Source organism: Myotis myotis, unplaced genomic scaffold (assembly GCF_014108235.1).
Source record: "Myotis myotis isolate mMyoMyo1 unplaced genomic scaffold, mMyoMyo1.p scaffold_m19_p_17, whole genome shotgun sequence".
In the NCBI taxonomy this organism is placed as follows: domain Eukaryota; kingdom Metazoa; phylum Chordata; class Mammalia; order Chiroptera; family Vespertilionidae; genus Myotis; species Myotis myotis.
The window spans coordinates 30737388-30753541 of NW_023416321.1; the positions used below are offsets into that span (position 1 = coordinate 30737388).

The 16154-nt window shown below is 52.9% G+C and overlaps 2 protein-coding genes across 15 annotated transcripts in view; both read right to left on the reverse strand.

The window, feature by feature from the left end:
• The window catches only part of RAB11FIP4 (RAB11 family interacting protein 4), a 100072-nt gene extending 97904 nt beyond the window's left edge, over positions 1–2168 (reverse strand). Inside the window, exon 1 of the mRNA XM_036340607.1 lies at positions 1984–2168. Coding sequence (XP_036196500.1) covers positions 1984–2142 — 159 coding nt within the window. The 5' untranslated portion in view covers positions 2143–2168. The remainder of the gene's footprint in view (positions 1–1983) is intronic.
• A 7957-nt stretch (positions 2169–10125) lies between these two features.
• The window catches only part of NF1 (neurofibromin 1), a 240759-nt gene continuing 234730 nt past the window's right edge, over positions 10126–16154 (reverse strand). For 7 of the 14 annotated variants that reach the window (XM_036340624.1, XM_036340626.1, XM_036340622.1 and 4 more), the window contains 2 exons: positions 14462–14541; positions 10126–13706 (listed from right to left, as the gene is read on the reverse strand). In XM_036340624.1, coding sequence (XP_036196517.1) covers positions 13530–13706; positions 14462–14541 — 257 coding nt within the window. In that variant the 3' untranslated portion in view covers positions 10126–13529. The remainder of the gene's footprint in view (positions 13707–14461; positions 14542–16154) is intronic. The other 7 variants (XM_036340633.1, XM_036340632.1, XM_036340637.1 and 4 more) reach the window with 3 other exon arrangements.

The window sequence follows — 16154 nt, forward strand, 5'->3', positions numbered from 1 at the left end:
CACGGATATAAGATTGTGCTCTAAGTAGAGAGCAATGGTTGACCCTCCTCCAGGATGGAGCCAATCCTGGCTGGCAGAGGTCTCTAAGAAACACTCCTGGGTGTGGATGGTGTGGTGCACCATTCAAAAGGCAGCCGCACTCTGAGCCACCTGCCTGTGCGAGTGCTGGGCTGAAATGGTCCCGCGGGGTCTCCTGGTCCAGTCCCTCCATGTTATAACTAGGAAAACGGAGTCACACAGTCAGTGAGTAGCCTAGAAGCCAGAGGTCTGGCCCCTGTCGGGTCATGTGGGAATGTCTTAGGGCTTCAGGAACAGGGGCTTTGGCTTGGAGAAGGGAAGATGGGTGGGGAGGAGTGAAGGGGGCAGGAGCGCTGTTTTCAAATATTTTAAGGCTGCCACCTAGAAGACAGACCCATGAGAGTCCCTGTGCAGAACCTCACTGACGACGTGACAAGCAAGCAGGTTTGGCTCTAGAATGTATGAGGGAGAAGGTTTTAACAACTGTCCAGCCAGGGGATAAGGTGGGAGGGGGGTGCTAGGGGCTCAGGGCTGAGCCCACGTGGCCTCCTTCCAGGGGCTGCTGGAAGGATATAAGATGATACCCACCACCGAGGCTCCGGGCTCTGGGACTCCGGGTTCCAGCCACAGCCAGCGGCTTCTTCCTCCCTGCAGCCAGCGTCCTGGGAGGAAGGAGCCAGGGCTCTCCCCGTGCCCGGGGGCTACTCAGCCTGCCTCAGGGGAGCGCAGGGGCTTGGTCGGCCTTTGTGGAAGGAGAAGACCCCCGGTGGCTGCACAAAGCGCCCCTGAGCAAAGCCCGGAGGAGCAGGAGGGCGGCAAGGTCTGCTGAAAGGCTTGGTGGGCTGCGACGGAACGTCAGCCATGATCATCCTGGGATGGGCTACCTGAGTTCCCAGGCTTGACACCTGCCTCATCCACTTCCACCTACTGCTCCCGGGGCTCCCAGGTCCAGGCCACACCCAGGTGCCAGGGAGAGATGACCACCTATCACCCACTTGCAGGTGCCGGGGAGACCTGGATCCAGTCGAGCCAGGCCCTGGGTATCCTGTATTCTGAAATGCGCGGCCGGAGCTGTCCTGGGCACAGAGTGCCAGCCAGTGCCCATTTGAGCCCCGGGGCCCCTGCTCCCCATGCACAGTCTGAGGCCTTGGAGACTCACCGCTCTGGGCCTCCTTCCCCTGACCATCTCGGAGTGCACAGCAGCAGGAGGCGGGGGGTGCCCTGCCCTCCCCCAGACAGTCACCAGCCCCTGTGCCCGCGGCAGGAGAGGGCGCTGATGGAACGGAGCAGCGCCCGCCCTCTGATTTCAGCCCCGAGAACAACCAACATCACCGATGCCTGCTTTCCCCAAACAGACGCAGGCCGCCCGGGGAACACAGCCCGCGCTGCTCCCCAGGCCGGCTTGGCCAGGCCCGCCGCCGCCGCCGCCACGACCCGCGGCAGCCAGGCCTCCCATCGGAGCTTGAATGGGGGGTCACAGCAGACCCCTCCTTCTGTGTCCCGGGCAGGGGTGCCGTCCAGGGCGCAGGCTGCGGTGCGCCCCTAGTTGTCCTCCCCACCCGCTAGGCCCAGCCCGGCGCACGCCTCCCGCCTGGAGCCCCACGCACAGCCCTCTGCGTCTCGGTCACGCGCGGCGGGCCGGGGCCGGGGTCCCAGGCCGGGTCCCGACAGCTCCGTGCCCCAAACACCGGGGGGTGGCGGGTCGGTGGGAGGGACCGGCCCTGCGGGGCAGGAGGATGGGCAGAGCGGACGCCCCGGGCATGACGCTCGCAGCACCGGCGCTAAGGGCGGAAGCGAGGGTCCCCCAGGCGGTTCCTCCCGCGGTGCGGCCGCCGCCTCGGGCAGGAGAAGAGGCCGGGGAGCGGGGGAGGGGCGTGGAGGGGGGTCGGAGCCGGGTGGGGGGAGGCCGGCGGGGGTGGGGATGGGGGGACGCGGGGCGCGGGGCCTGGCGCGCGGGGCCCTTACCTCCTCGCCCTGGCCGAAGCGCAGGCCGAGCGCCGCCACGCGCTCCACGCGCAGGAAGCCGTCGGGGTCGCGGCCGCACACCTCGAACACCTGGCGCAGGCGGCGCACCGAGCGCAGCAGAGCCGCGGGCGCGCCCGCCCAGCCCGCGCCGCCCGCCATCCGCGCCGCCCGCCGCTAGCCCGAGCCCCGCGCCCGCCGCCCGCCCCGCGCCGCCATCGCCGCGCGCCCGCCGGGCCGGCCGCCGCGTGGGTCTGCGGCGCAGCCTCCCTCCGCCCGGGGGCGGCGGCCGTGTCGGCGGGAGGCGGGAGGCGGGAGGCGGGCGGCGCGGGGGACTGCAGACAAAAGGAGCCGCGCGGCTGCGAGTGGGGCCGCCACGCGGGCCGGCTGACCTCTCGCGCCCAGAGCCGCCGCCGCCGCCGCCGCTGACTTAGTTTCCCTCGGAGGACCGAGCTCGTCTCCTCCCGGGGGTGGGGGTGACAGGTGTCCGGGAATTCAGAGCAGCCCGAGGCCCCGCCCCTCCGCGGGAAGCCGCCGGACAGCCTCTCGTCCGCCCGCAGTCTCCCTGTCCAAGGCCAACCCATCTCTGCCCCTTTGTGGGTTCGGAGCACCCAGTGTGTCCCAGGTGCTTCATACGGTAGCGTGGTCGATTGTGACCGCCATTTCCAAGGAAGCTGAGACCCAGAGAGGTTCAGCTACTTACCCGAGGCCACACAGCTGGGGAGAGGCAGGGCCAGGATTCCTATTCAGCTAGATCTGGATGGATCTAGACCCCCTACTCTTAACCTCCTCTGTGCTGCCTTGGAAAGAACCGCCTGCAGGTCTAGGACCACACAGGCCTCCCTGAGGACAGTCTCCGGGCCTGGGACCACACAGGCCTCCCTAACAGCCCTCCGGGCCAGCGTGGGGCTGGGGAAGGGTGCAGAGAGGGGAAGCAGAGACCCTGGGACAGGGGAGGTGGAGAGAAGGCCAGGGGCAAGCAGGGAAAAGGGAAAGCTAGGGACTTCCACTGGGCTTGCCTGTGCAGGCCTCAGGGACACCAACACCTTGGGGAGGTTCCCTCCCTTCCCAGGGTTCCCACCTTCACCCCTCCCTGGGAGTCCTGGATGCCCAAGCTCAGAGCCCAGGATGGAATCTCAGTCCTAAGGACTGGCAGCAGCATCCTGGCCTGGACCTTCACCTCCTCCCAGGAGTCCTCAGCTGAGCCTTTCCCGCAGCTGCTCATGGTGACACCCAGCCCTGCCTGGGGGCCTACAGGACCTGGCCTGGCTCTCCTCTCTCCTTCTACCTTGTTGTTCAGCATGCCAGACCCTTGTGGCACCCGTTGCCCCCAACCCCCAAACGGGCTTCACGGAGCCCACCCCAACATATACTTTCCAGCTCAAGGTTTCCTCCTCCAGGAAGCCTTCCTTGATGCCACCCTACCTTGCCCATTAGTCCGAGTTCTGGTGCCTTCCTCCTGATTCCTATTTAGTTTTATAGTTCTTTGGTGGGGTGCCATCTCCCCAACCATACTGGGAAACCCTTTAGAGCAGGATGTGTCTTAATCACCTTCTTATCCCTGATCTCCAGCCAAGAGGGGTCCAGAGGAAGGAAGCCCAGAGAAGATGGCCCTGCCTCATCATTTCCAAGGGCAGTGCAGGGACTCATGATTCCAGGGGAGGCTGGGCCCAGTCCTGCACACGGCTGTGTGGCCTCCTCTCTCTGGTCTCAGTGTCCACCTCTGTGGTCTCCTGCTCAACTCCAGAAATTTCCTATGCAGCAGCCACCATGTGGCTTCTCTGATGGGGTGCCAGGTTCCTAGGCCGAAGCTCCAGGGATGAACTTGACCTTTAGCTGCCCTTTCCTCCTTGACACTTTAATTCCTACAGGAGCACCCTCTGCGAAGAGAGATCCCCGAGTTTGAGGATTGGTGAGTCCAAGAAATGGGAGAGTGGGAAAGGGGAGGCCTGGGGGTAGGGGTTTTAGGAAGAGGGTGGCTTTCTCTGCCAGCTGGATGCTCCTCAGAAGAAACGAGATTTCTCATCTGTACAATGGGGGTAAGAGTAGTAGCTCTCCGAGGGCTGAGTGAAGATGGAGCCACTGCGTGCATTACTTCCCCTGCACCCGTCCTATGACATGGAGGCAGTGCAGGAAGAGAACCTGGGGTGGCAGGGGAACGGAAGAGGCTGGAGGCAGGTGGTGGAAGCTGGGGCTGCTGTCCCGAGTCCCTCACATTCATTCCTGCACAGCAGCTCAGGCCTGTATTCTCCCACCCAAGAGGCTCAGCACAGCAAGGAGATGGGCAGGTGCTGGGGCTACCCCTGCTGGGAGCTGCTGAGTTGGCTCTCAAACTCCCCAAAATGGGGGACCAGGGGAGCTGGGAGATCACCCCCCCCCCCATCAGTTGGCAGAGGCGGGTGCCTCAGATCTGAGCGTGAACAAATGCTAGGTGAACCTAGCCTTAGCCCACCCCAGATGCGTGGTTCTCCCAAAAGAGGCTCACATCAAATTCAGACGTCCCCTCCTCAGGGGAGCCCTGCCCGCCTGAGCCTGGCTCTCCTGCACAGCTTCCTTTTGGCATTTGGCATTTTTATCTCTGCCCGGGCTGCCTATCTCCCCAGCAGGACGTGGGCTGGGGCTGGTCCTGTTGCTCGCCACTGCCTGTGGGGGCCAGCAGGGTGCACACAGTCACTCTCCTGGTTGTCATTGTTCTTGCTGAGTGCCGGGGGACAGAGAGGAGAGCGGCCACAGTCCTTGATGAGCCCGTAGCTGGGCAGTCCTGACATCATGTGATCTGTGCTGAGGGTCCAGGCTCTGGGAGCCCAGGAGGGCCTGCTCAGCGCTTAGGAGGCCCCTTTAAGCTGGTGTCGTTTCCAAGGTTCCGGGGTGGTTAGGGGTGGACTGGGTCCAGATCCCAGGGCTCCCAGCTCCTTGATCTGAGAGCTCAAAGTGCAGCCCCAACAGGTATGGCGAAAGAACACCCACATCAGGGTCTGGCTGCAGACGGGAAACCTGGGGGTGCAGGGGGTGCTTCGAGGAGGCAAGAGGCCCCTTTAGGGGAGGGGTGAGCAAGAAGGCGGGAGCCTCCCTGCTCCCCTCTTCCTCCAGGGGATCTCCAACAGCTGCACAGCCTCAACTGGCACATCTGGGAAATACACAGGGAGGAGCAGCTGGGTTCCAGCCCGTTCTCTAGGGAGAAACAGGAGTTTGGTCAGGTCGATCCCTGGCTGAGAACCCATCTGCCCATAGGCCTCTCCTGTTTCCTGTCCCTCCTCACTCCTGTCTGGGAGCAACCCAGCTCCCTCCTGCCTCCTGCTTGGGGTACCTTCTCACTCCCACCCCCTCCCTCATCCCATTTCCTCTGGCCAACTCCTGCCCTTCCAGGTTCGGTGGAGTGGCACCTCCTGCAGGAAGCCTCCCCTGACCACATTCTCGCTGCCTGATGTCTCTCCCCTGTGCTCCCGTAGAATTCTGTGCAGAGAGGTAACAAGTACAGACTGTGTGGGGCCACCCTGCCGATGGGGCTAAGGCCGCGGTGAGCGTCAGGTGAGCTGATGTATGTAAATGTGTGTATCAGCTGGTCAGATCAGGGCCACGCGCAGTGAGTTGTAGCGATTGTACTGTCCTGACATCTCTTCCTCCTGCTATTTATCAAGGGCATCTGGGAAGTAGGTATGAAAGGTCACACAGAGACCACAAGGTCCCAGAGGGCAGGGACGACCATGGCATTTTCCTTTTGATTTTCTAGCTACCAGCTCCGAGCACAATGCCCAATCCACACAATCAAGGTCTGCGAAGGGATACGTTGAGGGAGGAATGGGCAAATACGGTGTGGTGGCCTGAAAGATGGCCCCCGAACCGTACCCACGTCCTAACCACGGGCCCTGTGAACATTGCTTTATTGAGCTGAGTCACAGGAATCCTCGTAAGAGGGAGGCAGAGGCCGATTTGACACAAACAGAAGAGGAGGCCATGTGGCCGCGGGGGCAGGGGTCGGAGGGATGCAGCCAGAAGCCAGGGCCCGCCGGCAGCCCCAGAAGCTGGGAGAGGCGAGGGAAAGCATTTTCCTGGAGCCTCCGGAGGGAGTGTGGCCCTGCCAACTCCTTGATTTCAGACTTCGGGCCACTAGGCTGGTGAGAGAATGTTTGTTGTTAAGTCAGCAAGTTTGTGGGAGTTTGTTACAGCAGCCACCGGAAACCAATGCCTGTGGGATAAATATTATGCGGAAGGTATGGAAGGTTATTAAGAGCCAGGCTTTGGAATCGCAAACAGCTGAGCTGGGCACCAAGGTCTGCTGCCCATGTAGCCTTATCACTCTGGACAAGTAAATGTCTCTGGGCCTCAGTTTTCCTATCTGTAAAGTGGGGATAGTAGTTCCTACCTTGCAGAGTCCTACAGGATTTTCATGAGCAAATGAATGTAATGCCTCCCGCCGTGCCTGGCACGTGGTGGTTTTTACTGCGTCAGCACAGAGAGGTTTAGAGCCAGACTAACAGGAAGCATTTCTGATTCTCATCTGTGGGCCTTCATTCATCGTCCTTGTTGCCTGAACTGGGGCAGGAACCACAGTTCTTCCTGCTCACAACCTGCTGTTTGGTTTTGTTTTCACCATGAGTAATGATGGTCTGGAGAGGGAGAATGTGGTGTGAGCCCTGTGCCTTCTCACCTGTCCTGACATACACTCAGCCAGCAGAGCCTGCCGGTAGACCAGCCCGCACTGCTGGGGGCGCCCAGGACCCTGGCAGCGCTGGGGGGTGTCCAGGGTGAGCAGGGCATCTTGAGACCTTGTCCCTCCTCACTGGGAGGGGTGCCTGGGAAGCCAGAGGTTTTACTAAACGCAGTTGCCCACCCAGCACTTTCTCCGACCCACAGAAGGGAGCAGGACCAGCTGATTGCTAACGCAATTGGGCTCCAGATCCTTTCATTGGAAAAAAAAAAAAAAATGGCTCCTAAAAGTGGCTTTGGGTCGGGGCACCCGCATTTACCTCCAGGTTCTTTGCGGGGCTCTCACCTGCCTCAAGCCCACTCTGATCCAGGCCTTCCTTGCTTCTAGCCTGCTCTGCTGCCCCCTGCTGTCAAAAAGAAAAACTCCTATGTCTTCAGCATGGGAAGCACGCAGGCAGGCCCTTTGCAATCAGATCCCTGCCTGTGCCCTGTAAGACGCCGCAGAACAGCAACATAGCCGACCACACTGTTACACACGTATTAAGCACTTACTGTCTCCCAGGAGTTCTGTGTGGCATGGGCCTCGGTTCCAAGACAATGACTCCACATGGAGTTGATCAATGAAATGCCCAGCTGCTTTGCGCATGCAGTTTCTTCTGCCTTGAATGTCCTCCCTTCCTCCACCCCCACAGCCATTCAAATGCCACCTCCTCCAAGAAGCCTTCGCTGAGTGAGCTGCCCTCACCACTCTGCTCTCATAGACCTCCAGGTGGACTCTCCTGGAGCAGCGGTCGCCAACCGGTGGTCTGTGAGGTCTGAAAGGTTGGCGACCGCTGTCCTAGAGTACTGCCATGATGCTCAGTGATGCCCTCCCTACCTGCTGCCCCCTTCTTTGGACAAATCACGTAACCCCTGTGTGCCTCATTTCCCTCACCTTAAAGCAGAGGTAATTATAGCAGCACCTCATGGGGTTCTTGGAGACAACAGAGCTGATGTGTGGCGAGCCGTGGTGCAGTGCCCGGCCTGCAGCAGGCCTCAGTGAAGGGTCGCCAGCCGTACCAGGCCAGCAGAAGGGTCTCCCCTGAGGAAGAAGTGGAGATGAAATTGCCAAGAGCCGGAAGGTGCTCCTTTCAGCTGGGTCACCCAGGAGGAGGGGCCCTGAATGGTAAAATCCGTCCTGGGAGGGATTTTGCATGGGTTGCTATTGTGCATGGGGTCTTTCCCCCATGAAAGCTTCCTGATCACACAGAGCCTTGTTATTCAATAACCCCATGAGCACCTTGAACAAGGCCTGGCTCCTGCATCCGGAGGCCCAGGGTGTAACCACGAGGACAGGGACAGTTGGTGATCACAGCATTGCGACGAGAAGCTGTTCCTGGACCAGGACGAAGGCCTGTGGGCACCAGGAAGCATTTCCAAGAGGTGCTGAAGCTGGGGTTCACTCATGAAAACAAGGGGCCTGCGAAATGTTTGCTGGATGAATGACTAGATGCCGCTAATGCAAGACTCAGTATTTTGTTAATAATTTCTTTCTGGTCTCCTGTAGAATCCCAGGTATGAGCGTGGGTGGCGGTGGTAGTGTTTTTGCTGAAGGTGCAGATCACCTAATTCCTTCCTGCCTCCATCTGCGACGACCAAGTTGGTAAGAGTATCCCTCCCATTCATTCCTCATCTTCCTTTGACTTGGGGGACAGATTCAAAGATGGAGTCCCCTGATTTTGGCCAGCCTGGGACTAAGGCATATCTTTATGGAGTTTTTAAATGAAGATCAGGGTGCAGTCCCCACAGTGGGACAAAGCAAGGAGGAACATGAGAACAGAAGGAGCCAGCCTCCTTCCCGGCGTGCAGCTTTCTGCCCAGGCACCCCTGCTGCGCGTGCTCGCGGGGCCAGGCGGTGCCCAGCCAGGGTGACCTCCTTACACAGTCACGACTCCACACCCTATTTCAGCCGCTTAATGGACACATCTCCACCAGGACAAAGCTCTTGGTCATTTTTCAAGACCCAAATCCTGTCACCAACCCTGCCAGTGAGCAAGCCAAGACGTCTTACTGATAGAGACCAAGGGAGAACGCGGGGTGAGGGAAATGCCTGCCACCATTGGGGGCGTGCCTCGGGGGTCAGGAGTGTTGGACTACTTCCTAGAAAAAGGGGAACACTGTGATGTAGGTTACATTTTTACTCTTCTTCCAGCGCCTCCTGCCCCTCCCCATCCCCATGGGAATGAACGTTTCTGGCCAAGTAGTTCAAGTCCCCAGACTAGCCTGAGGGTGTCCCAGACAGAAGGCAAACACTGTGCAGGCAAAACAGGGGCACAGGGGCCCCATAAAAGAGAAACCACGTGATCCACACCCTCAAGGAGCTGTCTAGGGATAGCGGGTCCGTACCCTGAAGGCATCCCTACTTGTGACTGTGATGCAGGGAAAGGGGGAAAGCTGTTTGCAGCGTTTGGGGATCCTCTGCTCCGGTCTGTATACCTGGGCACACAGGGAAATGAGTTTTGATCTCTCCCTCCCCCGGGGCCACAGCTGGAGAGTTTGCCTTTGCCTTAGGGGTGTGGGACGGGCCAAGGACTAGCCGTCTCTCCAGGGGAGGGACCTGCCTCCTCAGCACTTGCCTCTCACCACCAGGTGTCTAGCTCATGGTCCTTTAGCCCTTTGTTTAATTTCAAAGTGTCCTGTCTTTTCTGACCGACTGCTCATTTTAAAAGAAGTCCAGGCAGCTTATCCCAGAGAATAGGGTCACCCTTGGTCTGGCGGGCCCTAAAAAAAATTTGGTGGCGTTCAGGACACAAAACCCCCAAATATGGCACCTTGGCATACCAACTATCTTGAGCTGGAGCCTGAGAACATGGCTGAGGCCGGAAGGTCACTCTGACCTTTCCCCGGCCCTTCTCCCCGGAAACGGGGGCACAAATCCTCCTGCGAGAGGGGCCCTCACTATGACCAGAAGGAAGGAGCATCCTTGTCTCCAAAGACAAGGCCAGGAACAGACAGGCCTCACTCAGTCCCGGTTTCCTTAGCGCATCCTCGGACCTGCTGTTTCTGCACAAAGGACCCCTCTGTACTAAGCCCAGCGCAGAAACACTCCTAACGGTTCTGTCAGCCTTTAGTCTCCTCCCGAAGGCTCCTGTGTCACATAAAACTTACAGCGTTGTAGACTTTTCTCCTGTTAACCTGTCTTTGTTGGTTTCATTGTCACACCCAGCCAGGAATCCTAAGAAGCCAGAGGAAAACCTTTCCTTCCCCAACATCTTTCACCAAAGTTACTCATTTTAACAGTTGAGAGAGGATCTGGAATGGAAACCCACTGGCCGGGGAGGGAGAGTGTGGGGGGCGGGGGAGGGGGAGGGCTGGGGTGGGAGGGGTGGAGAGGAACCCAAGACATCCTTCAAAGAAAGGAAATGGCGGTAATCTTTCAAAAGATCAGCGAGGAGGGAGGAAAGTGAGGAAACGGAGCTGATGCATGTGAAGAAATTAAATAACTCCCCACATCTTAGAGCAGATTGAATTTACATTTTACTTAAAAAAGGGGGGAAGGGGAGTACATACACAGGGAGGAAAATGGGGTGGGGAACAATGGTCTGAAATAGGTTTCTACCATGTCCCCTACAATGACCGGTTTTGTCTGTTGGGCAGTATTTCTCCTGCTGGCGAACAGCTGCTGACAATATTAACAGGGAACTGCTGAGTGTAGGTCTGATGGAAAGGAGAGGGAGTTATCATATACAATGTAAGTTTATAATACACAGCATTTTCTTTAAATGATGCAACGCAGTCGCAGGAAAAAGTTAACAACACTAACACGAGAATAATCAAATTTTTGTTTGTTATCCATGTACAGCAACTAACTGCTTTACAAAAAAGCAAAATAATACAATATATCATCACATGTATTTACAGTGTAGTAAATATACTTTTCTGTCAAATTTTACACAAACTATTTACAGGTGAATATACTGCATTAAAAAAAATTGTGTGGCTGACACTAAGTGAGTTTTCGTAAAAGTCCATTGCATAACATTGACTAAGACATGCCTCATTATGCCAGGAGATGAAGGGGAAATGGAAAAAAAAAAAAATGAAACAAAAACCCAAAACAAAACTGAAAAACCCTAAAGACCACCACGCAGGGAGGGTTGCCCGCTTCCGTTCGCCCCCCAGAACATCCGTTCTGACCTGGCGCCTGGCTCAGGATCTGCACCCAGAAGGGAACAGGTGTGGAGTGACGAAGCACAGAGCACTCGCCACTTCCCCCGAAGCCAGTGAACCGTGTCTCCATGTTGGCAAACAAGGGCATACCCCCGGGGCTGGGGCAGTGGTAAAATAGGCAGACTACACACAATGGATAGTGATGAGTTCATGTTTTCCTCTTGAAAAAGTCCGGGGAAAATCCACAAATCAAAATCACATGACCTACAAATGTCCTTTACGGAACTTGCATCAGATTTTGCAAAATGGGCAACTTGCTCTGAATGTCAGAATTCCCCGAGCAGAGCACAGGTACGAGGCCTGGAAAAGCACTTCATCCCTCAGGGGAGCATACGTGAGAGACTTATGTCCTGTGCATTTTAGTTATGTGGAAAGCTGGATTTTCCTCAAAAGCCAGAAGTTCTTTAAACAAGGAAAATTTTAAATCTTGGAAAGTTTTCAAATTCTTAGGATGTATTGGTCAAAAGTATGTTTGTAGTTCAAAGAAGGTTCAATTTGATTTGTGCAACGCTGATCATTTCATGAGGTACTTTAAGTGAATTCATGCCATTCATTACATTAGAGGGCAGTGCATACCTTTAAGAAATACCATCCCTTGGAAAACGTGTTTATGGAAAGATAAATATTTTTTTTAACAGTAAACCTTTGGAAGTTTATCTATTTTGATGAGAGAAGGAAAACAGCATAATAATACCCACTGTCATGTGCACCAAACTAACTGACAAAGAAGAAAAACAGGAAACCGAAATGATTGAAGGCTCATGTTGGTCTTTATTCCAGGAGCCAAGAAGGTGTGAGACCTGCCCCGAAGCCCTGGGTTGTGCAAGAGCCAAGACCGGAACAGCAGCTTGGCATCCTGGTCACTGGGCTGTTAGTGACCTTTTCTAAACCCAGTGCTAGTCTTAGATTCTTTATAGTCTTAGTTGCTCTGTTATTATAAACAATCTACTCTAATGCAGCCTCTACGAGTTAAAAACAAAAGTGTAGTTAATTGCACCTGTCTTCAATATTTTCCAATAATTTTATGTCAAAATACCTATTAATACTAAGGTTTTTTTTCCTTTTATTTTGGCAAATGGTCTTACTTTTCCCAGGACTGTAAACAAATTAAAAAGATTAAATTCTTATTATTTCTGAATATCAAAAGCAATTTTATTTACATTAACATATTACATTGTTACTGTGTGAATAAATGTGAAATGTGTTATATTATTAAAACCAGAACACTTACATGTACCATTATTCATTGACTGAGCTGTGGAATTGAATTTACTGAAATCCACTAGGAAACAGCACTACAGGAAACTCCCCTCTCAAAGCCACTACATCTTAATGTATAAAGGGAACCTGGGACTCGGGGGAGAATATCTTTTTGTAATAAATATGGTTTAGTCCTGAATTGGAACATCTAGATACTATATGCTCACTGAAGTCGAATTGTTTTGCATACTGCAGGTACCCCAAAGACACTGGGTCTGCGTTACTATGGAAACCCCCACACCATGATAATCCGTCCCATTCAGTAGAGCAGCACCTCTTACGGTCCCTTACAGTCACACTAATGTAGGCTGACTAGTCTTTTCACAGTGATTAAATGCAATTCTATCATATACAACCCAAATGTTTTGCTAAAGAAATTCCTGATTCTTTTGGAGGGAAAGGATACAAGACAAACTATGTTTTGTCAATGACGTTTTTGTTAATATACACCACACTCCCTCTTTCTGGGAAATTATTAAGCAAAGTAAAAGCAATAGCTACTCAAAAAGTCACGTACCATTTCATGTTGCTCTGCAGCTAATACAAACATCTATACAAGTTACCTTCTTAAAACAACTTTCAACACTCTGTTCACGGATTACCCTGCTCAGAATTGTTTAGGAAAGAAGAGGAGCGGAAAATGTGTAATTACTATACTCAGTATAGTTTTGGTTTATAAAAACAAAAAACAACAACTTTTTAGCATAGTTAAAGATTAAAACATAATCAGCTGGAAAAAAATAAACTAGTTTGGATGACTGAGTTTGGATAAGGCCTCAGAACCCATCGCTGTATTCGGTAATGTTACGATATATGTGGTTACACTTATTTTCCTGTAATTATTGCTAATACTCAAGTGTTAGTATTTCTTAAGAACCCACTACAAAATAGTAAATCCCGCCACCCCCCGAAGTACCTCGCCTGTGGCTTATGGTATGAAACCACTGAGGCCTGACCTTTATGGCTCCTTCGGTTTTGAAAGGTAAAAAAAGTCCACAGCTAAACGTCGGATTAAATATACTGGGGTTATAATATTATTTCTCCCGTGAACGTCTACCTTGGAAGTGTGTACACAGACGGACACTTCCCTTTGAGGAAGAGGAAACCAGAGGCGGGCTCTGTGCACATGGCCTTCCCCGTCGGCAGGAGGAAAGAATCCAGTCTCTCACCACTGCCATGTTCTCAGGTCAAGCGCCCTGACCTCCCACACTCTTTGAAGTTGTTCTGCACACTTGCCTACACCAGACACCGAGAGTAGGAGGGAGAAACAGCTACAGGAAAAGCAGCATTAATTTAGGCAATGCTTCCAAGAGTTGATCATCTGGCAACGCGGCAGCCGGTGGGCTCTTTATAAACAGGAAGTGCAGCATCACAGCCAGTGGTGAGGGGTCCCTAGTGCAGAGCCCGCATACGTACATATGTACGTACGTACGTTAGGTCTGTTTGAAAAAGGAAACAAAGAAAGCTTCACACGATCTTCTTAATGCTATTACGTTTGAAGCTGCCAGTGCTTCTCTGCTTCTGCACCTGGCTTGCGGATCCATGGCGAGTTCGTCCACTGTTACAGTGCCCGGCGGTTGGGGAGAGTTCAACGTTCTCCTTGTCGATTCCTGGAGAGAAACACAGCAGCCAGTTACACCCTCTCTGGTGTGAAGCGCCAGGATTGGATCTCATGGCTTGTATACAAGCTACAACCTGGAGGACTGTTTTTGCATATTTCATTTTAATAGTCAACTGCTAGAATGCTTATGAAGACCTTGTCACACAGAAAAACTCACACTTTGGTAAGAAACTTTTGCTATCACAGCAGAAAAACAGCACAAGGAAAAGAAACCCATGGGAAGTCGCTAGAGGCAGGCCGGCCTGAGGTGAACTCAAGACTAGCAGGGAAGACAAGAACTCCTTCCTCCAAGTCATCCCAGCAGCTTCCAGCAGAGGTCAGCTTCTCGCCACACATCCCTGCTGCTGTCCATGCACACAGCACGCACACTGTGCAGTTACAGAAGATACTGAAATCCGTCATCTCAAAGAAAGGCAGAGCTTTTTATTTTTCTAATCACAGTGCCTGTCCCAAAGGAACTCAGATTTTTACTGAGAAAACAGCATACCACAAAGACCACACTGCAGAGTCTCTGCTTTGACCTCTTTTCCACCGTGGCCAGCCAGCTCATGTTCCGCACCTTCAACACATGCCTCTCATTTCTCTCCTGGAGGGATGAAGCCTCCCTAACGGGGCCCTACAATGCGTCTTACAAATAGTCTAAGTAGTGACTTCATAACAGTGACCAGAAGCAAAAACAACATATTATTTAGCCCTCAGATTAGCAAGGATTACAAATCAGACAGGTAACGGAACAGTGGTTACCTTGGGGAAGTGGTGAATGACAGAAGGCATGAGGGTGGCTTCTAGGGGTGCTGGTAATGCGCTGTTTCTTGATCTGGATGCTGGATTTTTAAGTGCTTACTTATTAAAAGTTCATATGGTCTGTATACTTTTCTGTCTGTTACACTTCAATAAAATTTACCAAAATAATTAGACCAATTATACCCACCTTTAGCATAACTACTGGTGGGAAAGCAACCAGCTGGAGAGCATGTCAGCAATTTGTACCAAAATGTAAAGTACTGGCCCTGGCCGGGTAGCTCCATTGGTTAGAGCAGCGTCCAGATAAACCAAGGTTGCAGGTTTGATCCCGGGTCAGGGCACATAGAATCAACCAATGAATGCATCAGTAAGTGGGAGAACCAATCGATGTTTCGCTTCCTCTCTCTCTCTCTCTCTCTCTCTCTCTCTCTCATAAATTTAAAAAAGAAAAAAAGACTGCTTAAAAAAAAGTACTGGTTGATATTTACTGATACAGAAAGATGACCATAATTTAGGAGTTGGGGGATGATAAAGGCTGGGAAAACACTGGCCAAAATATGTTACCTTTGGATGGTGTTATTTCAGGTAATTGCTACTTTATTCTTATCTGTACCATTTGAATCTTAAACATTAAATGTGAGAATGGAAAAATTTTCACTTTTGGATGAAAAGTAGAATTTCAAGTCTAAAACTATGTTCTAGCAAATGTATATAGATCCACCCATGTCTTTATTGGCTCGTGAACAGAAAACAGATTTGCAACGAGTGCTTTCGAGGAGCCACATATCCTTCTCTTGAACTCAGCCTTGAACTCATTCCGAGTGTAAGGTGTCCACAGGCACACGGCCTGACTCACTCGGGCCCAGGAAGACTTGCTGTCATGAACTTATCAGAGAACTTGGGCATCTGTCAGTGTTTGCTCGTGAGTAACAATGTCAGCAACACGTCTCCAGGGGCCACGCACAGTGTCAGCATCGGTTCTAATCTAACCATGTGGAGACGATGAATGGGAGGAAACACACTACCATGTTCACAGAACTTTTCTCTGAATAACAGAACTCTGGATGATTTTTATTCTCTTCTGCATGTTTATTTACATTTTCTCCAGAGCTCTTTAAAAAAAGAAGCAACAAAACTGAAAGAAGGCTGCTCATCATCTTTTGAATGTACCTTGAACCTGTTTGTACAGGCTCTTTTAATGGCCTTGCCTATCTCTACAGGGTAAAATTCAACCCGTATTTTTTCTCATCTGTTTCCTTCCTGATGCATCTTCTGTCTCCTACCAGAACTACTTTCTCTCTCCTTTTTCCCCTCCTGATTTTATATGGCATTTATATTTACTACATTCTGCTCATCCTCTCACAACTGGTGTATACATCTTGTTTCTTCTACTAGAATAAAAGTACCCAGGAGGCAAGCAGCTCTCTGCTGGCACCCTGCCGGCCTGGGCTGTGTGTGGCCACCTTTGGCGCAGCCCTGCCACTGCTAGGCTGTGGCTCACTCTGGAGGAAAGCAGTCATCACAGTGCAAGGTGGCAATGCCTCTGAGGACAAGGGCCTGCGCAGTGATATTAAGAATTAAAATGAGCTCTGGCCAGTTTTTCTCAGTGGTTAGAGCTTTGGCCCATGGACCAAAGGGTCTCCGGGTCCAACTACCGGTCAAGGGCATGTACCTCAGTTGCAGGTTCATCCTG